Source organism: Phascolarctos cinereus, unplaced genomic scaffold, assembly GCF_003287225.1.
Source record: "Phascolarctos cinereus isolate Bilbo 61053 unplaced genomic scaffold, phaCin_HiC Scaffold_5;HRSCAF=322, whole genome shotgun sequence".
In the NCBI taxonomy this organism is placed as follows: Eukaryota; Metazoa; Chordata; class Mammalia; order Diprotodontia; family Phascolarctidae; genus Phascolarctos; species Phascolarctos cinereus.
The window spans coordinates 108004044-108030506 of NW_027555958.1; the positions used below are offsets into that span (position 1 = coordinate 108004044).

The window sequence follows — 26463 nt, forward strand, 5'->3', positions numbered from 1 at the left end:
CTCACCTTCAGTCTCAGTCTACCAGGGGTGCACGATAAATTCATGTTTGTGCTACAGTTTCCTCAGGTGTTATTCAAAGCTTCTAGTAAGGTTTGGGGTTGCAAAGCAGCTTGATGTAGTGGAAGGAATGCTGGATCTGGAAAACTAAGACCAGTATTCTAGTCCTATCTCTGTCATTAACAAGGAACATGACCCTTCTTCATCTCTCGGGACCTCAGTTTCCTGACCTGTACAACGAGAGGGCTGAACTCAATTACCTCTAAGGTACATTGCACCTCTAAGCCCTATAAATTCATATATGTCTGTGAATTCATCAGTCAGTCAATAAACTTTTATTAAGTGCCTATTATGTGCCAGGCACCATGCTATCCTCAGCATAGGCTCTCCTCACACTAGGGTGCCAGCTTCTCTGTGCCTGCCCAACCTTCAGTGATTTTTGTCCATGTTCTCAAATAAGTTCGGCATGTGGGCCCACCCGATATATTAGGGGCCTTCCTTTAATTATCCTGATATCCCGAAGGTATCAGTGGAGCATACAGCCAACTGGTTATGCCTCCTTTGTGACAAATGACTAGGCCATCTTCTTTTTTGGGTAATATATTTCTTTGTACCGTACTTTATGCCACTTCTCCTTTCTAATTCATTATTTGAAATGTGTTACAACCTACCCATGCCCATCATTCACTTCTCAATGGCCCTTTGGATGATCCTCAACTTCAGTTTCTACTGCAGTCCCAATCGGTTAATTCTTTAATTGTCCTGTACCACATAGCTATAAATTAGCCTTTACCCAGTCACCTTTGCTTCTAGTCAACAATACTTCCCAGCTTCTTAATCAGCATACCTCAGAAATCTTGGTTCTGACCCATTTGTTACTACAGGCCCAGGTCTGTTTTGGAAAATAGCATATTTGTATAAGGAGACTTGTTACTGATTTATTAAAGTTAGGAGACTACACTTAACCTACATGAATATGGTCCTCTGGTCTTCTTTGAATTTGCTCTTTTCAGTAGTTGAAATCAAAGTTATTTACATTTAAATTGATAAGAATTATCACAGGCTGTTTTGATGTGTGACATTAGGCTTTTATACATGACCATCACTAATATTAGGTTTCTGATCTCTGAGGCTATTCCTGTCTCTCTGTTTTATTGATAAATTGTATTCAAAATTGAGATTGTTTTGACAAGTGAGAAGAGAATCCTGGGACTGAGCTTCCTTTAGATTTACTCTTCTCCACACTCTTGAAAATGGAGAACAAGGGCCCTGCAAGGCTGGGATACCCTGAAAGGTGAGTTTCAAAGGATGGATCAAAAGGAGAAAGGAGAAAAGTCAGGATCAGAACATCCATTTAGCAAATATTGGAACATAAACCATCATCATCATCATTGTAGCTGGCATTTATATAGCTCTTTAAAGTTTGCAAAGCACTTTACATGTTAAGTGTGTAGTTATGTTGATAATGCTGCACTTACAGATTATCTCATTGAATCCTCACATGCAGGGTGGAAAAGGGAATACAAGAAAATGTGGAAGACTTATAGTATTTATAGCTAGACAGAGCTTTAGAGATAATTTTATTCAACTCTTGCTTTTGCAGAAGAGGAAACTGAAGCACTAGACTATAAATACATGTATCGCTATATCTATTTATATTTATGTGACCTAGGGCTTAACAGGCCTTTGTTGAATTGAGTTGAATTAAGGACTTGATGACCACTAAGGTTGAAATTAGCTGTAAATCTACATTATTCGCTCAAGGTTATGCAAGTAGTAAGTATCAAAACTGGGGCTTAGATAGATCTTTGAACTCAAAGAAAGATTTCTTTCTGCTATTTAAAAAAAAACCTGGCAAAATAGGTAAGTGCCAAAATGCATAACTGACAGTAGGCTATAGGCATTTGGAGTTGATTTGCCATTTCTTTTTCCTCCAGCTCATTTTACAGATGAGGAAACTGGGACAAACAGGATTAAGTGACTTGCCCAAGGTCACACAGCTACTAAGTGTCTGAGGCCACATTTGAACTCAGAAAGGTGAGTTTTCCTGTCTCCAGGCCTGGTGCACTATCTACTTCGCCACCAGAATGCCCAAGACATCTTTAACCTCCACTTGTTCTATCTATAAAATGGGAGTCTTAGACTAGATCTCTAAATTCTTTGTCAGCTCTAAAAATCTCGTAGTCCAAGGCCAACAATGTTTCCATTTACACCACAGCAGCTGAGCAGGAGGAGTGGCTTCGAAAAGCCTCAAAGAGGAGACTGAATTTGAAGTCATCTCAGCTATCTTCAACTATCAACTCATACATGAGACAGACAGTAAAATATTAATCTTTGACAGACGAGATAAAGTAATTTAATTTTTAAAGCTGGAAGGAAAGAGATTAACAGACTCTTAACTGGGGTAGGACAACGGTACTTTCAACTAAGGTACAGATAAACACTTGCACTCCAGCAATTGGAACTGGCTTCAGAGTCTAAAGTTGATTTGAAGCAACATTGAGTTTGCCCGGGAAGCCAGAATTGCTAGTTATAGCACTGGTGGGTAATCATAGTCTCAACCCTTCTAACGCCACAAGTCTCCAAATGGCAAGTGTCTCATCTAAGTAGCAAATGGCAAAAAGGGACCTGCCTAAAGCCACGTAAATTGTCATCTTGCCATTTCTTAGAAGTATATCAAAATGGGGAATGGGGTTTTGTGAATTAGCACTCAGGGCCTGTGACTACAGATCTCATGCTCCTGCCACCACTATTTACTGACCATGGCTTAGAAATGAGATATGAAGGGATTTTCACGGTAGTATATTGATAATGCTGGCACTTAACTGTATGTTGACTGCTTTTAGGTTTGCAACCTGGGAAACCCACCCTAGGCGAAGCAGCAGCCTCTGAGAGCGCGCGCCCGAGCTCCGGCTCCTTCTCCCCCTCCCCTGCCTCCTTACGTGATGGAGTCAGAGGGCGTGCGTGCGTGCGCGCGTGCGCGTCTCCGACTGAGTTTGGCGCCGTAGCCACCTCCCCAGCGGCCAGTGGGAGGAGAGATAAGGGGAGGGGAAGGAGGCGGGGGAGGAGGCGGAGAGAAAGGGAGGCGGAGGCGGTGGCGGCCGTGGTTTCTGAGGGACTGAGTGAGTGAGGGAAGGAAGAGGAGGAGGGGTGTGTGCGGGCGCCGGCGGAGCCGGGGCACCTCGGCTGGGGCAGGCAGGGGCGAGCGGGCCGAGGCAGAGGGGCGCGGGGCCCACAGCCGAGGCAGCGCCCGACGGTGAGTTACCGAGGGGGGCGTGAGGGGAGGGCCGGCCCGTGTTGGGCGGGAGCCGGGGAGGCCACCGCAGGCCCCGGGGAGAAGGGAAAAAGCAAGGTCTGCCGGGCCGGGGGAGGGTGCTGGGGACTGATGGTGACCGAGGTCAGTGCCGGTCAAGGTCCGGAAGGGAGCCGGGCTTTCGGTGCCCGCCGGACAAAGGAGAAGCCGGCCTTCGGTGCTCTCCGTTCCGGGGCGTGTGTGCCTCTGTCTGTCTGTCTGTCCTTCTATCAGCCACCCACCCCGACTGCCGGAACTACTGGGCTGTTTGGGTCGAGCTGTGTGTGTCCCACCCCCTGGACGCGAGGTGCGTGTGTGTTACCCACCCCGGCTGTCGGGACTCCTGGGATGTGTGAGTGTGCGCGTGAGTGCCGCCTCCCGGGCGCTCACTCGGCCCCAGCCCAAATCAGCGATGTAAACACCGGCCGGCCCGCTCCCCCTTTGGCCGGCACCTCCCTGCGGGGCTCGGCGGGGGGCTCTCCAACGAACGCGTGTATTTGTATATACCTGTGTATGTGGGGGTGGGGTGGGAGTGGCATCCACGGGACCCCCTGCTTCTGGGCCCTCCCGGGGAAAGCTGTCTTTTCCATCTTTCACGCTTTGAACTGATCGCCGCTCGCTGCACCAGCTGTTCTGGACGCTGACTCAGGCACCAAATGGCGACCCGAACCCCGGGAGACTAACCCTCCCCCTCCCCCTCCCCCCAACACACGCACTGACTTTTTTTGGCGGGGGTCAAGTATATTGTAACAAGCTCTAGGATTAGGCTTTTCGTTCCTTTGAAGATACTTGGGTGAAGGAGAGAGCTCAGGGTTGTAGGGCATCACTTAACCTGCTCTTCTGCTCAAGGAAAAAAATGGGTAACTTTGTTTCCACCGGTGGTAGTGAAGGACTCTGGTTCATTGGTTCAGTCTGATATCGAGAGATTCTTCTGACCCAGAAAAGGGCATGACTTTTTCTTCTCTGTACTTTGCTTTTTTGCTTTCTGCACCGGTTTTCGTATTCACTTTATTACTTTGAGAACTGACTACTTGAGTGGAGTTAAAAGGCATCCATCCTTCTTTGTGTGAATGTATACACATGGGACAGCGAGTATGCCAGCTAGAATGTTTTTTCTACCATGCTTCTTAGTTCTTATATTAAATGTGTTTGTAATGAAGCTTTTTATGTAAGCTTTTTACATAGTTAGAATGTGCTATTTTAAAACATCCCAAAGTCGATACTTGAGAGGGATTGATCTCTTATGTCCATACAGTCCCAGATGTTGAAAATGAAGTTGTTTATGGGCATTTATATTAGGAATATCTCTGGCTACTACAGTATCTTTATAATTGCATAGATTAGAACCAAAACTTTTTTTCAACTTTGTATTTTTTCAACTTTTTTCAACTTTAGATAACCCCCCCTTTAAAGATGCAGTCAGCTTTCAGAAATACAGGTTAGGAATCTATCTTAAAATGAGCGTGGATCTTTTCTCACTTTTAATTTTCTAGGATAGTAATTAATGACTCTGCACGGTTAATGACACTGCAAAAATAAAAATCAACAAGTTAGTGGTTAAGTTGTAAAAAATTTGAATTTGTAAAAGGAGGGTGGTGAATATTCAACGTTATTTTAGCTGAGTCACTTTAAAGCTTAGTCACTGTTTCTTAATGTTTAGAACAGGAATTTACTTGGTGACCATTGAATGTTTTGTTAGTTTTTTTCCTCCCAGAAAGTATTGGTTCTAATGTGGTTACTTGAAGCAGTGAAAATCTATTCTTTGTGTCAGTTATTCTTTCCACCTGATCTACAGCGTTTGGGATTTCTGATTTATTTGGATACTTGCATTTTGCTTATAAACTATGATGATTTTCTTCAGCAGTACTTAACTTCGTTCACTACAAGTTGTTGTTATGTATGTAAGTACAGCACCGTGGCTCTCCTTTTTCCGGAGGTGTTTGTTTTTTGTAATGCTTCTCTTGACTTTTTAAGTTGCCTCACTTTAACTCCTCTTAAGCTTCATGCCCATAGTCTGTCCTCTTGGCTTCCATACCTGCTAGCTTTCTTCAAGGTTCAGCTCTCTTGTCACTTTCTAGAGAAAGTCTTTCCTGATTCCCTGTTATTGGGGATCAGAAATCTCCCAGCCCCCCCAATTTACTGTGTATTTATTTTGCATGTTTGTATTGACTCAGGGGGTACTTATATTGCCTTATTTAAGTACTAATAAGCTCCTAGAGTGCACTGACTTTCTATTTCAGTGCTTGCATTTATTTAATTAAATAGGCAGTGTTTTACGAATAATAATGGCTAGTAGTAATATAAAATTCTAAAATTTGCAAGGTGTTTGAAGTGTGTTACCTCAGTTGACCCTCTCAGCAGCCTGTGTGATAAGTACTTTTTTTTTTTTCCAAACCAGATCAGAGTTTTCATTGACTTTAGGAACTTCTATGTGGAAGCTCTCTCCACCTAACACTTCTAAAAGTCTGGGAGGCACTGTGGGGTTAAGAGCTGCCTGAGGGCAATATGGAATGGCTTTGGGGGTGAGGTACAGAAAGTTTCCTTTAGGCTATGTGTAAGAATTTTGGACTTCCCAACAAGTCTAACATTACTACTTTGTGTCAACTTCCTCAAAAACAAAACTTTTGTATTAAGCTTGCTATGCATAAAGTATTATGTAGTTTTGAAGTAAGTTTGGAAAAAAATCAGATGAAGTTGTTAGATCATATTATGAACTAGAAGTAGATTTTTATTATGAGTTTTAAGATAAAAGCATACCTACCAGGTGTATATCATAGTATCGTTGATTCTCATTCTGTCAAACTCCATCATCTTTATGGATGAAAAACTGAGGCCCAGAATGGTTAAATGACTGGCCCAAAGTCATAAGAGGTAGTAAGTGACAGAACATTGATTAGAATTCACTTATACTCTTATTCCAAATCCAAATTCTACTGCTCCAGGCATTTTCTTCTTAAGTAACTGATATAAAAATTTGGACTTTTTATGGAAGGATAAATTAAAAGTTGATTATTTGCTTTATAATAGGATTGCTTTAAGTAGTCCTATTCCTTCCTAGTTTTACATTTAAATTTGTGTAAATTGTTGTACTGCTCTTTAGAAAACTTTATTGTGAGTTGACTTCTGTTTTATCACTCATTTTGTTCTTTGAATAACACCTCCTGGTATTCAAAACAATTGATATATTTTAATGACCCTACCTTTTGTTAGCTATTTCTATTTTAACAGCTGATTAGAAGCTTTCTCCTATTTCTTACTGAAAATTGTTTTGAGTCCAGATTTGTGATTTAGTTGGTTTAGGGAACTTCCATTAAGGAATGCTTTCTACCAATTAAAATCATCAGTTGAGCAATTTATAGTTTGAAAGTTGACGGGAGGCACCAAGAGATTAAGTGACTTGCCTGAAGTCAAGCCAGTATGTGTTAGAGCTGAGTTTGAAGCCGTTGTTGTGACCCTGAGGCTTCACTTATATCCACTGCTTTCTCACTCTTTTTCGGAGGAAATGACAGTGTGTTAGATTTGGAGTTGGAGGGCCTGGGTTCAAATTCTGATCTTGCCACTTATATCTCTGTGATGTTGGGCAAGTTGCTTTAACTTCTTTGAGTTTCAGTTTCTTCATTTGTCAGATAAGGAGGTTGGGCTTTTGATGGGCCTCTAAGTTTCATTCCAGCTCTAAATCTGTGATCCTAATGAATCTACAATAATATACTTTACTCCTAATTGAGAAAATTACAAGTAGTTGTAACTTTATTGGTTTGCAGGTATAGAATAATCTACTGATCACCATAATTGATTATGGAAGTTAAATGTAAGGAATATATCATAATTATAGGAGGGAAGAAGCTTTTGAATATCTTTTACATAATTAGGTTATTCTGTTGCAATTCACAAAGCCATGATTTGCTGCATCTTAAACTTTTCTACTGATAATATGCTTTTAGATTTTTGATCGTTTTTTTGAAATTTCTTTGTATAAGTGTGTTCAGTCCCATTTGTGACTAAAATCACACATTTTCAAGCGATCTGGCTGCGGATTAAGTTGCAGAATGGGTTCTTAGAATTAAGTTCATTAACTGTTTCTTCAACAACTTCATGTCCTGTGTATCATGCCTTAATGTCTGTGGTACATAGAAAGAAAATGACTGTGATCTCAGGGAGTTTGTAAACAGCTGTTCATTATAGGGTTTGAAATTGCAGTCTTGCCTGTGTTATTGTCATTGGGGTCAGACAAGCTTGCAGATTTATAATCTTATAATCAGCTTATCATTGTAGCAATAATATTTTCTTTAATTATTTTGTCTGTTGAATGCAGAGTTTCAGCTTCTAAATCTGTGATCCTATGAACATTTATTAAGTGCTTCTCCTATTGCCTCCCCATGCAGTGTTGGAGGGAAGATAGAAATAAATGTTCCTTACCCTCTAGGAGCTTACAATCTAGAATTCCACTTTTATTAGTAACGTAATAACCAAGACAATGTGAAAGCATTATGGATTTGTAGAACAGCTTACAGGAATTCACAAAATTTTATTTTGAAATTTATTATAATGGATTTACATTATCTTTTTAGTCATTCCGTTTATAATTTTTGTAATGAAGACATTTATTTATCTAAGGTGGAAAATGTAGGTGAATACTTGCTGTAGTATAATAGGATGCCTGTGGCAAAGATGAAGTTCTCCTCCCACCCCCACGCCCATTTTAACAATAAGTTGGCCTTTATAAGAGTGGATGTCCTTTTAGTGAAGTATCATCTCCTATTGGATGCAGTTGGAGAGTGATTATCCTGCCTTTATTCACTTTTTGCTGTCCTTATATCCTCTCTTTTCCCAAACACACAACTTTTTTTTTTCTTGAATCTGACACTTCACCTTGCTTTTCCTAGCTCCTAATCCTTGGGCCACATGAGGAACTTGATACCTACAGAAAGAGGCACTCTGTGTACTCCAGACAACATTAAAACTTCTTAATTCCGTGCAGCCCTTGATTTTTAGACTTAATCCTTCCCTTCATCACTCTTTCCCTGCCCAGTAAAATTAGAGCTGTTAGAAGGGAAAGAAACTTTATATATAGTCAGAATCACCTAATTCAACCCCTTTATTTTACAGATAAGCAAACTGAGACTTGGAGGTTAAGAACAAGTTGGTGGCTCAATATTCATGGAACTAGCACTAGAATCTGGAGTAAATTCAATAGAATGGTGTAGGATGTAAGTCAGACTACAAAAGGTTAGAGTGTGGGTAGTGAAATGGAAGTAATACATGTCTTTGACACTTCCTTCTCTGTATAGCCTATCTTCCTATTCTCTATTTGGGAAGTACCTTAAGCTCTTTCCTGGGCCTTCTTTTCTTTTTTCTTCTGTATATATGCACATTATATATTCTTTCACATCTGTATATCTAGTCCTCTACTGGTTCCTGAGATTTATTCCCACATAATTTTGAACTGTGTGTTCTGAGGGCAGCTAGGCCTGCAGTGAGGAAGACCTGAGTTTAAATCTATTAAAGCTAGTATTATTATTATTATCTAAAACTTAACATCATTCATATTTAACCTTCTGACTGTGGGTGTTCCTCCAATGCTTGGTCCTGAACTGTCTTCTCTCTACACTCTTTCATGCTGCCCTCATCAGTTCCTATGAGTTTATCTCTGTGCAGATGACTCACATGTCTATATATCCAGCTGTAGTTTCTCTCCTAAGATTCAGTCCTTCATCACCAACTGCCTGTTAGACCTTTGAAACCAGATGGCCCCAAGAACTTCTCACATTCACTTATGTCTAAAACTCCTGAATTTACATGCACTTCTTCTCTCTAGACAAACTGGTTGTCTTGCCATTTTTTACACAAGGCATTCTGTCTCCTGTGTCTAACTTCACATAGATTGTCGCCTGTGGCTGGAATGCATTCTTTCCCCTCTTTTATTGCTTAGAATTCTTACTTCCTTCAAAAAACACAACCTAAGTACACTTTGTAAGTGAAGTCTTTGCTGATCTCCTCCTGTAGTTGATAATGCTTCTTCCACTCCTTGAAATTACCTTATTTTAGGGGGCAGCAAGGTGGCAGCTAGGTGGCACAGTGGATAGAGCACTGGCCCTGCCTGGAGTCAGGAGGACCTGAGTTCAAATGCGGCCTCAGACATATAACATTTACTAGCTGTGTGACCCTGGCTGGACAAGTTACTTAACCCCATTGCCTAGCAAGAAGCAAAAAAAAAAAAAAAAAAGAAAGAAAGAAATTACCTTGTTTAAAGTTACCTTGTTTTTATTTCTTTTGTATGTTACTATATACCGTTATCAGTCAACAGGCACCCATTGAGTACCAGGCATTGAACATACAAAGGCTAAAATGAAAGTCTCTCCTCTGAAGGAGGTTATAGACTGTTCTCCAAGGCAGGAGTTCTTAAGCTAAATGAAGTCTACAGACTTTGGTGGGGGAGGGTTGGGAGGAGGGTGTCTATGAACTTAGAAATTGCTATTTTGATAACTATTGAAGTATTATTGGTTTCCTTTAAAATCCTGTATATTTTATGGATTTAAAAACATTCTTGGAAGAGTTCCTTAAGTCAGACTGCCAAAGGGGTAAAAGTTTATCACATGAAAAAGATTAAAAATTTTAAGAATTTAAAATTTAAAAAAGTTAAAAATTAAAAATTCCTAATTTAACATGTGAACCAGATCATTAGACTATGAAATCTTATTAAAGAGATTAAGTGAATGTTATATACAACTTCATAGGATTCTCAGCATTAAAGATAAAATTTTAAATATTGTTTGTACCCAGAGTCTTTTAAAAGTGAATCATTGGAGTTCCTAGAGAAACTTCTGGCAGGTTATTTTTGTGGAAGGTATTTTTTTTTTTATATTTTACAGTTTTGATGTAGGGAAAACACCACTGGACAAACAGTTGGGAGATCTGAATTCTAGTAATAAGCTTTGTAACTTGGACTAAGTCACCAGGGGTTCTTAATTTTTTTATATCAGAGTGAAGGCAGTCAGGTGAAACCCTTCTCAGAATAATGTTTTTAAAACTTAATAGCATAGTACACACTTAATAAATGCTTTATGTAATTGTTTTTATCCCAATGGAAAAAAAATGCTAGCTTCTTCCAGAAGATCCTGAGGTCACAGGCAAATAGACATATATTATTTATGTAATTTTAACTGTTTTTTTTAAATTTTGAATTCCATATTTTCTCTGTTCCTCTAACCCTTCCCCCATTTAATGTGATGATAATCATTATACCTGTGAAATTATGCAAAATCTATTTCCATATGAACCATATCACCAAAAAAAAGAAAAAAGTGAGAAACAAAAAATAGTTTTTAAATGCATAGAATAAAATAAATTACAAGGAACTCAATCTTGTTGGAATTTAGTTATTAAAATATTAAAAAACATAATTAGACTCAAGGTGAAGAACTCTCCTAGACTAGATGATCTCAGTTCCTTTCCAGCTCTTTAGAGTCTTGGGTTGGGACTTTATGACTGCAATTTGAATGGTCTTTCCACTACGTAAGATTGCCTCTCTTCCTAAGTTCTTTTGCCTATTTTCCTTCCTCCTCTCCCCCAATCTATTGGAATTCTTGTTTTTCATAGTAGCTTTTTAAAAATCTCATATTGCATTTATATTTAGTGACACTGAAATATAGTGGTGTATTGGAAAGAGCACTGGAGTAGTTAAGGAGTCTGGTTCTAGACCTGGATCTGCCACTGTGTGCCATTAAGGAATTATATAACCTTTGAATCTTGTTTTCTAATGAGTAAAATGAATAATTTGAAGTAGCTCTTTAACTGAGGTTAAAATACGCTAGTGTTTTCTGAATCTGATTTTGTTGCTATTTGTTAGAATTTCTCTTAAAAGAACATAATATTTACTAGAAATGAACATTACTGATAGATTACTATCTAAAAGTATTATCTAAAAGTAATCAATAGATACTGTTGGGCTTTCTGTTGATAAAATTTTGTTCAGTACTGAGGGACCTAGGTTGGAGTCCTGAGGTGATGACCCGAAATGATCATTGTTTGACTATGCATTTCATAATTTCAATGATTGTTTTACAAGGCAAAACGGTAGTAAAAATTGCTTCACTGAGATTTCACTGTAGTTTACTTGATTTCAGTGACTGCTTAAAGTAATGTGTTTCTGTGGTTGAACAGCTTACATAAATTTGTCATCTGTAGCAGCTCCTAATGTACTGCCAAGATAGACTTCGAATACAGTGTGTATTTCTCTTTGAAAGAATAGCAGGAACTAAGAATGTATGACAGATTTCCCTTAATGTTTCCTTAGATAGAAATGTTTTTTCAGTAATGATGATGCCAAATCTTGAAGAGAATTTGCATCTGGATTTCAAGAGGTGGCTCGCCATCTGAAAGTGTCTGGAATTTTAAGTTAGCATGAGTACTATATACTGTAATTACGTGTTTATAATTGGTTGTTTATAATCTTTGTGAGATATTTGCAACAGTGAAAAGCTAGAATTGAAAATGTCTTTTCCTTTACTTTTTCTAGGTTCACTTCAGAGTTAAGTGGGCAAAAAGTCTTATGTCTTTTATTCAATCAGATTTATGAATCTAATGTAAGAAGAATTAATTTCAAAGTAGCATCAGTTTTCCAGAGTATATTGTTTTCATGACACTGAAACAGAAAAATGGTGCCTTATTTCATATTTGGTGCTATATAATTTCCATCTTGCTCCTTGTACCTTTTTCCCTTTAAATGTTTAAAGTAACTTTTGGTAGCATGTAGGGCAAATTTTTGGGTAGCTAGGTGGCACAGTAGATAGAGTGCCATGCCTTGAGTCAGGAAGACTCATCTTCCTGAGTTAATATCTGGCCTCAGACACTTACTAGTTGTGTGACCCTGGGCAAGTCACTTAACCCTGTTTGCCTCATTTTCCTCATTTGTAAAATGAGCTAGAGAAGGAGATGGCAAACAACTCCAGTATCTCTGCCAAGAAGACTCCAAAATGGTGTCACAAGGAGTCGGACATGACTGAAATAACTCGGATGTGACATGTACAGGGCAGATTTTTGTTAATGTCACTTGTTACAGATTTTTCTCTTTCCATATACTTTTAATTAGTGATAGCTTGTTAAGTTTTGGTGGATCTTTATGTCTGAATATAATGGTGCCAGTGTTAAAGGGTAAAAATGAGAAGGTCATAGGATTCTCAGAGTGTCTTACCTCAGAACTGTTTTCTGCAGTGATTTTCAGACACAGTATTAATTTGTAGGCTATTTTGCTTTTCCAGAAGTGGATTGAAACTTATGTTTTAAAGCCTTGATATAGGTGTGTTTTGCTCTAAAAAATGTTCAGGGATCAACTTAGTATAGTATAGTAGCCCAAGGAGTAACTAGGAATTTTAAGGTTGATATTGATGAATTTTTGTTAAGAAGAAGGGAGCCTCTATTTTAGTTTGTGTGCTCACTATTTGTTAAATGAGTGATTGGCCTTTAATCTTGTTCTACGTGACTTGCAAGCTGTTGTACAGTTTATATTTTATTAGAAATATATGTTAATTTGATAGTATCAGTCTTGCCTAAAGGGAGAATGGATCAGTGATGGGGTTTGGAAGGCTAGAGTCCAGTTTTTCTGTTTGTAGGCAGGTATTTTCTGTCTTTTTTTTTTGCGTTCTTCCTTAGTATTTTTAATTGTCAAATGCAGTCAAAACTTGCTATCTCTTATGTTTAACTTTCCTGGGAACTAGGAGACTTCAGTTTCTTGAATGTTTTAGGTTCTTAGATACTCATATATAAAATATATATATATATATATATATATATATATATATACACACACACACACACACACACACACATACTTATATGTGTGTACACTTATATAGTACTTAGGTACTGTACACAAACATTATTTTAAATTGTTTTATAGTATTTGTATGATTGATTAATAGCAACTGCTTTAAGATTTGCAAAGCACTTTACAGTTATTTTCTTATTTGATCTTCTCCAACAACCCTGGGGAGAGGTGGGTGCTGTTATTTGTCTCATTTTACAAATGAGGAGACTGAGGTTAAGTGATGTGCCCAGGGTCACACAGCTAATAAAGTGTCTGAGGCTGTATGTAATTTAAGGTCTTTCTAATTCCATATCCAGTGCTGTATCCAAATAAATATTTTCTACCGTAAGGGTAATTAAACATTGAGACAGACTACAGAGGAAGGTTGTGGAGTTTCCTTGCAATCTCAAAATTGGATAATTAGTGAATATATCACAACTTAACTTCTTGTTATTTATAGGTAAACTTTTATACTAAAGTAAAGAAATAATTAATATTGTCAATTATTTACTATGTATGTGCACAGTAATTATTACTTCTCTGTGTCTTTAGTATTTCAAAGGAGGAATTAAATGGTACTAGAATTTTGATTTGTTGAAGTTTGAGATCTGTTCACTTGCCCATTATTTTTGAAAACAAACTTCTTATAACAGATGTAAGGCACAGGGTTGTTTGGAATAACTACTAATATTAAAGCTTTTGAATTTTGTTAAGTTGTTATGTTGTGTTCTGGCTAGCTTGGTCAGCTGACAAGTGTGTACAATAACATCAAATGTCCCTACAAATTCTAGGAGTAATGGTCACCTCTTTGGAACTGAATGTATTTTTAGGTTTCTCTCTTAGTAACAGTCAAGCTTATAAAACTTCAGCATGTCAGATGAACTCAGCCTTGTTGACATTTTAAAACAAGAACACTTACAGCTGTTTTCTTGGTGTCATCATGTAGTTTTTTTCTTTTCTTCCTTTCTTTTCCACTGAAGTTTTAATTTAACTATCTTCTTAAAACTTAATGATTGGCTATTAATCTGTTAGCTTTTTAATAATCTTTAACTGAGCAATCTCATCATTATACTTTTTTTATCTTTGAAAAATTTCAAAATATATAGTTATAATTTACATAAAATTACTTAACTTCCTAGCTTACTATGCTTATTAACAAGATTGTGTTTACATATTCTGCCCCCTGCCATTCACTTATTCAGTCCTTTAAAATTACTTTAATGTTAAATTTAAGCTCTGTCATTTTCCTGGCACCATTGAATACCATAAATATCATCTGAGAATTGTACTATTGAACCAAGCAAAACTGTATTAGCTGAAGTTATGTTAGCTGAAAAATTTTTCATGAGAAAAATCTAATATTGACTGATAATTAGGTTAGTGCTTTTGAAGGTACTTTAAGCAATACCTGAGTTCAAATCCTGTTCTGACACTTACTAGTAGTGTGACCCAAGGCAGATAACTTTATCTCTCTGAGCCATAGTTTCTGCAGAATTAAAAAAAGGATAATAATACTTATATTTATATCACAAGATTGTTTTTAGGCTCAAAAGAGATGAATTAAGTGCTTGGTAAACAATTATAAGAATATCATTGAGAGTTTTTGCAAAAATGGATTGATCTGAATAGTTTCAGCTTGCTGCCAATAACTGAAATGGTCTTTAATAACAGAGACTTGGGAGAATTGTATGTTTTATGTACACCAAGATCAGAAAGGGGAGGGAGAAGGAACAAGAAGGGAACAAACATTTCTTAACTTCATTCTATGTTCCAGACACTGTGTTGTTAAGCCTTCCTGACTCCAGGCTCAGTCCTCTGTCCACTGAGCCACCTAGAAGTCCAGAAGCTCGAGAGTGCTTACAGTTGCTGCTGCAGTGTAATTTATTATTTAATTGTGATTTATTATATTTTATTACTAGTTATAGAAAAAATTACACACTGCTCACGTGTAAGATTTCTGAAATTTCACATTTGTGATCCTAGGACTCAAGAGGCACAGAGTAGGAACATTAATAATTTATGTTTGTATATCATCATGAAGTTTTATAAATCATTTTTGCATATATTCTCAAGTGGTACAGTGGATAGAATGCTCTGGACCTGGAGTCAGGAAGACTCATCTTCCTGAGTTCAAATGCGGCCTCATACACTTACTAGCTGTGTGACCCTGGGCAAGTCGCTTAACTCTATTCATCTCAGTTTCCTCATTTGTAAAATGAGCTGGAGAAGGAATTGGCAAACCACTCTAGTATCTTTTCCAAGAAAACCCCATGTGGGGTCACAAAGAGTGGATTGAAATAACTGAACAACAATAACTATATTCTCATTTGTTCCCCAGATTTCGAATAAACATATGGTGAATGAATAAGTATTAGGAGGCCAATATTTTGCTAACTATAAAGAGTTTATCTTTAAGTTCCTACTCTCATCTCATTTTTTTCCTGTTCAGTTTTATTTACTCAGAATTTTAGAATTTGGAAGCTGGAAAGGACTTAGATGTGATCTAGACTAGAGAAGCAGTTTGATATATTAGAAAGAACACTGAATCTGAAATGAGAGAATCAAACCGCAAATTTTGACTTTGTTTTGTCAAGTCTCTTCACTTGACCCCAGTTTCTTCATTTGTAAAAATAGATGTTTGAACTAGTTTTTTACAGGTTACTCTCAGCATTAAATGCTATGATCATCTAGTTTAATAGGTAAAGGAGATCTAGAGAAGAAAGTAATTTGCCAGAGTTCATATAGCTAGCTAGTTAGAAATGAAATTAGAACCAAGTCACCTGACTCTTCAATTCAGTGTTCTTTCCACTATATTAGGACTTTTTAAGGTAGGGTATCTTGATTTAAATGTTGACTCTTTAACTTTATCTTCTATTATTTATTTATGACATAGGACTTGTTTATTTTTTAGTTCTTGATCTGTTTAGTGTCAAGTAGAGTAGTTGAGGAATGTCTGGATGAACATTCATTGTATCCCTGAGTGATCAATCATTCGTTGCAAAATAACCAGAGAAAGATGTATCATTTTATAAGAAATTCTCTCAATACTATCACATACATGTTAAGGTACATATGGGGAGAGGGTATAATCTTCACTGGATTTCATATTTAGCACATTTAAATGCTTTAATATGATAATATTTTAAGGTTTTTATGTAGATCCCTTAAATATTTTTGTCATGAACGTTGATACTTAGTCTTTGAACATTCTAAAATGGAAACTTCTGAGGTAGTTTCAAAAGCCTAGTCGAGGGTTGGCAAGCTATAGATCGTGGGCCAAATCCAGCCCACTACATATTTTTGTACACCTGAGAGCTAAGAATGGTTTTCACATTTTTAAATAAAGTTTTGTGCAGTGTTCTGTCCCCTGCCCTAGACAACCTAGTTATTTTGCATTAAAGCTCTTCAAAGAATAGAACTTTAAGATCAGTCCAAGTGATCCATGACCAAGTCTTTTAAGTGTCAGTTGGACAATGTGGTCTTAACATGGTCTTAATTAGCATATGGCTCCACTGAGAGCCATAGTCATTATTATAAAATTGTTATCTCTTTATTTTTTACTAAACTTTATTTTTATGTGGTGGAATGATTATAGATAGTTTTTGAAGCTCAGTAGATAGAAAGTATTTAGTTACATGCAAGTTGTATACACCAAGTTGTATAGTCTAGTAGAGCTGGTAAATTAGGTTGTATTTACGTTTCATTCACAAAGAGTGTTGTTTCAAAAATCATTTTTGGTGTTCCATATTTATTCATTCCATGTTTCTGCTACAGATTAGATTTAGTTTTATGTTTAGAGAAAACCGGTTTCATTTGGGGATTCAGAATTCTTGGTTTCTGATATATCCGTACTGTTCTTTCTGTCCAGCAAGCACTTGTTAACCATGTATTTTCTTCCAGGCATTGTTGTAACCCCTAAACGATAACATTTTGTTTTAATTAGCCTCATTGTAGAGGTGGTTATGTGTTGGGTCAGAGGACTAGAGAGAATCTAATCTCTAGGGCAGGGGTTTAACCTTTTTTTGTTGTTGTTGTTGTTTAAAAACCTTTTTTGTGACAGACTGGTGAAGCCTAGAGACCCCACCTCAAAATAATATTATGATGTTTTTAACTACAGTTAAATACATGGAATAACAACGGAACCAAATTAAAATAGAGTTATCAAGTTTTTTTTTAATTGTATGGACCTCAGGTTAAGAACCCCTACTCTGTGAATGCATTTTATTGGAACCACTGCACAAGGAAAATGGTAGCTAGGAATAGGGAAGGATCACAAGAAGACCCCTTTATTTAAAAATGTCTTGAAATTTGGGTTACCCGACTCTTAAAATGCAAGTATATTGGGGTTTTTTTTCCAATTTTTTTCTTTTTTAGGCAGTTGGGGGTTAAGTGACTTGCCTAGGGTCACACAGTTAGTAAGTGTCAAGTGTTTGGTCTGAGGCCGGATTTGAACTCAGGTGCTCCTAACTTCAGGGCCGGTGCTCTATCCACTGTGCCACCTAGCTGTCCCCTATGCAAGTATATTGTTAGCAGCATTCTTGCCTTAGAGTAAATTAATTTAGCTCCAGCTCTTAACTGATGTCAGTACTCAAGGTAGTGGAGTTCTGACTGCTAAGTGGGAAGAATAACTATTGACTTGGTTGTGAGATACCTTAGAGATAAGGACAGCATGAGAGTACCAATTATTTTTGAACTAGTTAAACTATGAATAATCTTTAAGGTGTCTGCCATCTCTAATATACTTTGAGACTATGATTCAGAATCTCATATTTAAAATTTTTTTATTTTTATTTTTTAATTTTTAGGCAGTTGGGGTTAAGTGACTTGCACAGGGTCACACAGCTAGTAAGTGTCCAGTGTTTGGTCTGAGGCTGGATTTGAACTCATGTCCTCGTGACTTCAGGGCTGGTACTCTATCCAGTGTGCCACCTACCTGCCCCATATTTAAAAAAATTTTTAAAATACATCTAATCTGAGGCAACTCCAAAAGACTCATGATGGAAAATACTGTTCACATCCAGAGAAAGAACTATGGAATCTGAATGTAGATTGATGAATACTATTTGCTCTCTCTGTTTTTGGTTTCTTCTTTCTTATGGTTCCTCCCATTCGTTCTGATTCTTCTTTACAACATGATTAATGAGAAAATATATTTAGTAAGAATGTATATGTAGAGCCTATATCAGATTGCACACTGTCTTGGGGAGGGGAGGAAGATAGAGAAAATTTAAAACTCAAAAGCTTGTGGAAGTGATTGTTGAATCTCTCAAAGTTGCCACTATGATGTCAAAATAATTTAAAAATTTAAAAAAATACGTCTCGGTCCTGATTAGTATGACTAATGAAAGCCCTGAAGTGGTTACATGTATTTGAATTTGTATTTGTTGTTATAATTTTATAAGATATATTGATTCCAGCCCAATGGAAATATGCAGTGTAAATTTAAATAACATGATCATTTCAGGGATTCATTGTTCACACTATTCATTTTTGCTCTAATCAGGGCCTGGATGTGTTGATTATTTGTTTCTGGCATATGTTTCCTTATAGTGTTTTTTTTTCATACATGCCAGTGTATTTCATCTCCAAAAATGTTTGTAATTTGCATTATAAACTATTTCATAAAATTTTTAAAATATTCACAAACTGACCAGTTAACTTATTTTTTTATCTTCTTGATTCATTTCTACAAATAGAGCCCAACTTGCCATGATGGAAGAGGAGCAGCAGAAGCAACATTCGCACTGTGTGAATTGTGTCAGTAGACGATGCATGGCGAGACCAGAAACTGGGATTTCCTGTGATTTAATTGGCTGTCCGTTGGTTTGCGGAGCAGTTTTCCACTCATGCAAAGCTGATGAACATCGAGTATTGTGTCCACTTGAACGAGTGCCTTGTTTAAATAGTGATTTTGGGTGTCCTTTTACAATTACCCGAAGTAAAATTGCTGAACATCTCGAAATATGTCCTGCGAGTGTGGTGTGCTGTACTATGGAGTGGAATAGATGGCCAGTTAGTTATGCAGACCGAAAATCATATGAAAATCTAAGCAGAGATGTTGATGAAGTGGAACAACTAGATATGGCATTGGCCCTTCAGGATCAAAGGATGCTCTTGGAATCTCTCAAAGTTGCCACTATGATGTCAAAAACAACTGATAAAATATCAGAATCCAAAGAACAAATTCCAGTTAAATCAAGTGTCTCTGATGTACCACACACTAATGGTTTGGTGTCTGTTGATGGAGAATCTTATGGTGCACTCTACCAAGCTACTGTAGAAACAACTAGAAGTTTGGCTGCTGCATTAGATATCCTGAACACTGCTACACGAGATATTAGTATGTTAAATACAAGACTATGTGCTTCTCCAGGTGAAATGGATGAAGAACAAAATTCTACAGAAAGCTTGAAGATTAAGAACTCAAAAGACTCTGAATATCCAGATGAAGATGAAATGGGAGCAGTTGGTGGTTTTGACCATAACGTCTCTGGTCAGAATCCCCAGTCTGAACAAAATGGCTCAAATGATTTTTGCTGTGACATAAACGATAGTTTCGACAGCACTTCTGCTTTCTGTAATGGCTTTCATTTGGATAATATGCATACAGAAGTGATGGACCATAATGAGGATTTTAGTAGTGAATCAGATCTATGTAATTTAAGAAATGGTGACTGTGTACCTTCTGACAGAGCATTGCCTACTGATTCACTTTCGGTAGCAGCACAACTTGAAGAAGAAATACAATCTAGTACTTTGCCAAATGGAACAGTTCAGCATATCCTCTTACCAGATGACTCCAATGGAAGGGAAATATTGGAAAATAAAGCAGAACAAGAAGGATTGAGGAATGTGGATGTCCTTTCTTTAATTCGGCCCCAGTCATTTAAATTCTTTTCTAGTTCCTGTTGGTTCAAAGCAAAGGAAGATAAAGCAGTAGATACTGCAGACTTGGAAGTTACTGAGGACCCCATGGGCCTTCAGGGAATAGATCTAATCACAGCTGCTTTGCTGTTTTGTCTAGGAGATTCTCCTGGTGGAAGAGGTATATCGGATAGTCGTTTTGTTGATGTCTGTCATGTTGACTTTGGGACTCAAACTTTTTCACTTCCTTCTGCAATTTTAGCCACAAATACAATGGTTGGGGAAATAGCTTCTGCTTCAGCTTGTGATCATGCCAACCCACAGCTCTCAAATCCAAGTCCTTTTCAGACACTTGGACTGGATTTAGTATTGGAATGTGTGGCAAGATACCAAATCAAACAACGTTCAATGTTTACATTTGTTTGTGGACAATTATTTAGAAGAAAAGAATTTTCTTCTCATTTTAAGAATGTTCACGGTGACATTCATGCTGGACTTAATGGCTGGATGGAACAGAGGTGTCCTTTAGCATATTATGGGTGTACATATTCTCAACGTAGGTTTTGTCCTTCAACACAAGGGGCAAAGATTATACATGATCGCCATTTGAGATCATTTGGGGTTCAGCCATGTGTATCTACAGTATTAGTAGAGCCTGCTAGAAACTGCTTGCTTGGCTTACATAGTGACCATCTAAGTAGTCTTCCTTTTGAGGTCCTACAACATATTGCTGGATTCTTAGATGGTTTTAGTTTATGCCAGTTTTCATGTGTATCACGGCTAATGAGGGATGTGTGTGGCAGTCTGCTTCAGTCCCGTGGAATGGTCATACTGTTGTGGGAAAAAAGGAAATACCCTGATGGACATTCATCATGGCAGATACGAGAAAAGGTTAGTTTTATTCATTAAGTTTGACTCTTTTCCCCACCCTCACCCTTAATAAAGTGAATGTTTTCATCCAGGATGACCATTACTCCTCAGATCTGCTAATGGTAAAGTGATAGGAGAATTTCTTTGAAATGACAAATATGACAATTAGAAAAAATGAATTTATGGAGGTGGTTATTTTCCGCAATAACAGATTAACATTAGATTTCTTAGAAGTGCTTTATGTTTCTGTGAGCACTTCCATACCTCTTCATTGGTTTGTCACAACTACTTAATGATTATGACCATATAATTTTTTCATTCTCTCTCCAGCCTTGGTTCCATTTAATTCAGTTTAGACATGATTTGGTATTTTTTAGGCTAGGTGAAAATTTTCTTCTACATAAAGTAGGTTTCCATATGTTAATTTCAAGGGGTTAATTAAGATGTAGTAATTAGAGGTATCCCTGCTAATTAAATTACCATAAGAATGTATATTTGGGGATGGAGTGAAGGAAAGGTGGGACTCTGTTAGGTTGTTGCCCTGTAAGTACATGGCAGCTAAGACTTAGATTTGGTGTGAAAGGTTAAAATGAGAGTGCGATAAGGTTGTAACTTGAAGGATTAGTGGGATTTCATTTGGAATTTTAATAAATTCTGTTACTCTTAAGTATATGGAAGTAAAGCAGAAATTATCAGAATGGTACCATTTTCTACTTTTCATAGGAAGTTCATAGTCCAATTTAATATTTAAAAAAATTCATATCAACGTAGGGATTGAGGTGCCTGATTGCATATAAAAAAGAAATGAACATGCAAGAGGCATGTTTGCTTTTATCCATTTGTCATAAATAAGAGACCATAGTAGAAGGAAAGACTCTTTTTAAACTATTTCAGAAATTCCCTTGCTTATGGTTCCATTTTTTATTGCTTCACCTACAGCTCTAGTCCATTCTTTTACCTCTAACCTTGACTTGGGTCTTCCTAGTTCTGTCATTGCTTAGTAGCAATCAGTAATACTTTATTTTTTTCATGATTTAGCCAAGCTAAATTGGATCTACTGCAGGAGGTTGTTGCTATAGAACCCTCTGCAGTTAGCTGATAAATAGCTACCCAAGAAGTCATAGTTGAAGTCTTTGATAATATGGGATACCTTTTGCTGGTTTGGGGAAGATAGAAGTAATGTCATCAGTAGAATTCCATATGCTAAAGGCCCTAGAATATCCCTAACTCTTATTGGGAAGTGGCAACATGGATAGCAGTATGGTCACATCCCCAGAGGATTCTCTATACCTAGTTTTCTTTAAGCAGAGAAGGAATTGCTATTATTGATGGCAACAGAGAATAAAATATCTGCTTTTCCAAGAGAAGATGGTGGGACCCTAGACACTACTAGAACACCAACGAATATCATGATTCTTTCCCCATTCTACTTTTGATAAATAGTAGTAAGTTTGGGAACTACCACAAAGCTGCCACTACTTGATATAGTATTGGCTGTTTACCAAGCATATGTTGTTTAGCTATTGGATGATTGGGTCTAGTTCAGCCTCAGGACTGTCTCTACACATGGTAAATTGAAATGTCTAACTCTTGGATATATATCTTAATCTGTAATCATGGAAATCATGGAAAAGAAAATACTGTCATTACCTAACAGTCAGAGGAGAACAATATTTAGATCTCCTGACTTAAGCAGGAACATTTGAGGAAGATGGGGGTAGTGCATGGGGGAGCAACACACTTTGATATTGCTCACATTGTGTATCATGTTGGGAAACAAATCAACAGTGATACCAAGTTAGTGTTCTTGTGTAAAAATATGTCTAGTTTTATAATGGAAGATGAGGGGAGTGTTGGTATGAAATTAATTTTATAAAACATCACTTTTCCCCCACAGCTTTTTAGGAACACAACACTTGTATGAATAGCCACATGTATATTATTGAATAGTAATTTTTTTATTTCCTCTCGTTCTAAATACATGTATAGGAAAATATCTTCATAGGTTAACATTTTCAGGTATGATATGAGTATCACATGCTTTCTTAAGTATTTGAAATAGCCCTGTTTTCATCATTTGAGAGCTCTACCCATTTAAATTACAACCTTTTATGCCTTAAATGATTTTATAAGTTGCAGTGGCCAAATCACTTCATCATTTGGCAGTAATTTTTAATGATGAGCTCCTTTTAGCTTAGTTTCTTGGTCAATAGATGTAGAGGTTATTGCCATAATTAGAAGACTTTCCAGTTTTGAACATGCCAGAGCTTTGCTGCCATAATGTGAGAGCTCAGGCTTACATCACGGTTATGATGAGACATCAGTGTAGGATAAATTAATTTATGCTTAATAAGGTAATGAGGGTTAGAAAAATCCTGGATAATTTGCCTAAGTTGGCAGAGCATATTTAAAGAAGTAATACTAGTTGGAAAGAAAATAATAGTATAATAAATAGCTAAAAAGAAAAACCACCTTGATGACATAATACAGAACTTTTTAAGGTTGACAAAGGCCTTTATGTATATTCTCATTTGATCATTATAACACTTTAAGAGGTAAATACTTACAGGTAGTATCACCTTTTTACAGATGATGAAATAGACTAAGAGTGGGCCAAGTGCCATACCCAGGGTTATACAGTTATTGTGTCAGACAGAATTCAAACCCAGGTTTCTTCTTCTGAGAAATCCTGTTGTCATGGTTTGGCATTTGTATAAGCTATCTGGTCTTAATTTCTAGCTGTGAAGTGATACAGCTTACTGAATTATCTAATAGCACAAACATGTATCAAGCAGCTAGTTTGTGCTTAGTTTTGTTAGTATTGATAGTGTGTTTAGTTGCTTGGGGAGATAAAAAGTTTATATAAGACATAACCACTGCAGTCAAAAAGTTTGCATCCTAGGAGAGTTACATAGCAGTGATTATAAATTAGTAGTAAGGGTGAATTAAATCCAAAAGACAAACTTATTTTTTTTTGGGGGGGGGCCTGTCATTAATTTCAAAGTCTTTAATGATTTCTCCATCAAAGTAGAAGTGTGTGTAGTTAGGGTGGTAAATGTATTATGAATCCTTATAAATCAAATTGAATCTGAAGTCCAGTTTTCTTTCAGGTATGGCGATTCAGTACTGCATTTTGTTCTGTGAATGAGTGGAAATTTGCTGACATCCTTAGCATGGCCGACCACTTGAAGAAATGCAGTTACAATATTGTAGAGAGAAGGGAAGAAGCTATTCCATTGCCATGTATGTGTGTAACACGGGAACTCACTAAAGAAGGACGATCACTGCGCTCAGTCTTGAAACCTGTACTTTAAATGATAGTTACTCCTTTTGCACACAATCATACCTACTATCACCTCTGTGTAATATGTGACACTTTATTAATGTACTAAAGCAAATGTCTAGCAAAATCTTCTGTCACTATGTATATAGTGTTTTGAAGTGACATTTATTTTTTATAAAATAAGTACAATTTAATTGGAAGAAACAATTTGCCTTAATGTTTGAAACTTTTGAAACTTGCTGGACAGGATAGTTTTTTCTAACTTATGTTGGTCATATTTTTGTTGAATAGATATTTAGAATTAGTATTTTTAATGTGTGCACATTTCAGATCACAGATTTTTTTGAGTTTAATATACTAACAAGATCCTGACCAAATGATTTTGTACTTGTTTTCTGCAAGGTATAACCCTTTGCATTCAAAAACTGAAACAGTTAAGTTTGCAATATATATTTTAGATTTTAAAATAACTAAACTATTTTAGTACTGCCATAAAAACTGCGGCATTCTTGTTCTTAGTACTTTCCTTTTACAATTGTTGACACATAGGTGACCTAGAATGTATAGTTTAGAAAGATGTTAAGCAGTGTGATTGAAACATTTATTGTTTCTTTAAAATACCCAAAAGGTAGTTAATTACTTTTGTGTATTTGTAAGAGTCACACAGAAAGCAAAACTATTTCTACCTATTTTTGTATAGCTAACACCAAACTTCATGGAAATATGTTATAGTTAACAAGTTAAAGTAAAATCATAAAAGATGAATGCTTAAAAATCTTTGCATACGCATTTACTTTAACTCAGATGTTCATGACGTTAATTATTTTGCTAGATGTTTGATAGGGTTTTAAGAGAAGTGGGTATATTGCTTCTCAGCCTATTTGGGCTAAGATCAAGCGAAGAAAGGTGGGGGGAACATATACCTCATTTTAGGTTTGTGAATTAGGGATATCAGATGCACAAATTTTAAATATTTGAAGGGCTTAACTCATACACATTTTATAGGCCTTACTTTTTTTACTTTGGTGAAAAAATGCCGCTGTATATTCTAAGGGGCATCTTAAAATATCAGTAAACAGTATATTGTCTTCATAAGATGATAGCCCATTAACTACATAAATGCATCTTAAGCCATTTTCACTCACCTTTGAAAACACTATCAGATAGTTTCCATACAGTCTTCCATAACAGGAAATGAGTATAATGTTTTTGGATAGAAATCAAGTAGTGTAGGAATATGTGCCGTGAACATCACACTTGAAGTATTTCATTATAGTTTTCAGCTTTCTGTGGACTGTTATTGACCTGATGAGATTGATGACTAATGCCACTATTTAGCATGAGAATAAATGGATTAACGTTTGAGAATATTAAACTGGGAAGATGGTGATACATTTACTCTAAATATTTTGGGGGGGCCACAAATAATTTTTGGCACTTGGTACCTTGTGGTAGTGGTAATTGGCCATGTTTACACCTATAAATTCTGAAACACTAATGTGTCTTTTTTCATCTCCTTTCCTGTGTCAGATCCTGAGTGTGCTATATTATTACTAAGTTCTTTATTTCCATGTATGGCAATCAGGCTGGGCAAAGCATTCCTTGGCCACCGGAAAGGAGTTCTGCAACAGTTAAGAATTGTTTTTGCTGAATTGGGCCCTTATTGCAGTTGAAAATATCATACAGCTGAAGAACAATCAACTCTTTCTTTGCTAGTCATTTTAAGTAGCATAACTACCCTCATTTCTCAGTGCCTATACCTGATTTGTCATATGGGAGATGCTGAGTTTGTATAAGCAGATATTAAGTTTTTGGGAGAAATCAGAAATGGAAATAACAGATAATAAAATTCTGCTATATAAAATATTGCAGATATGGAAAAGAAAGTGTATATATAGTCAAGATAACAGTAGCATTCATTTCCCTTTGATTTTGTCATGGTACGAATTTAGACTGTTGAGCTTATGGTCATAAACCTCCTGTTTTGACTTAGATTCCCAAGGTACATTTTCTGTTTCATTATATATCTGTTGTCACGTATCTCCAGTAGCGTTTTTTTGTTTGTGTGATACACCATAGCTCCATGTTATACTTTGGTGTTGTTATATTACCTGTTCAAATTCTAATAAAATTAATATTTGTTTCCCCTTTATGTGGCTCAATAACTTTTCAAAAACCCGAACAATATGATTTGTTTTATTTGAAGCAGTTTGGAGTTTTTCGTAATTAAGCATCAAGTACTGTTAACTGTCTATCTCTGGTATACATCATCTGCATGCTGCCCAGCTTACTCATTGGCCACTTTCACTCTTCCAGGATTCCTATGCGGGTCTGTGCAAAAGCCTTTTTTATTTT

At 36.7% G+C, this 26463-nt stretch overlaps 1 protein-coding gene across 1 annotated transcript; it reads left to right on the forward strand.

The window, feature by feature from the left end:
• The first annotated feature begins 3096 nt into the window (after window positions 1–3096).
• Window positions 3097–26258, forward strand: FBXO30 (F-box protein 30). Its single transcript, XM_020986553.2, has 3 exons — window positions 3097–3253; window positions 18788–20846; window positions 23936–26258. The coding sequence occupies exons 2-3, from the start codon at window positions 18801–18803 to the stop codon at window positions 24137–24139; spliced, it is 2250 nt and encodes a 749-aa protein (XP_020842212.1). The 5' UTR covers window positions 3097–3253; window positions 18788–18800; the 3' UTR covers window positions 24140–26258.
• The last annotated feature ends 205 nt before the right edge of the window (window positions 26259–26463 follow it).

Coding starts and splice junctions, on each gene's coding strand:
- FBXO30 (XM_020986553.2), top strand. CDS start 18,801: ATGATGGAAGAGGAGCAGCAGAAGCAACATTCGCACTGTGTGAATTGT. Junction 20,847..23,935: donor CATGGCAGATACGAGAAAAG/GTTAGTTTTATT, acceptor GTTTTCTTTCAG/GTATGGCGATTCAGTACTGC.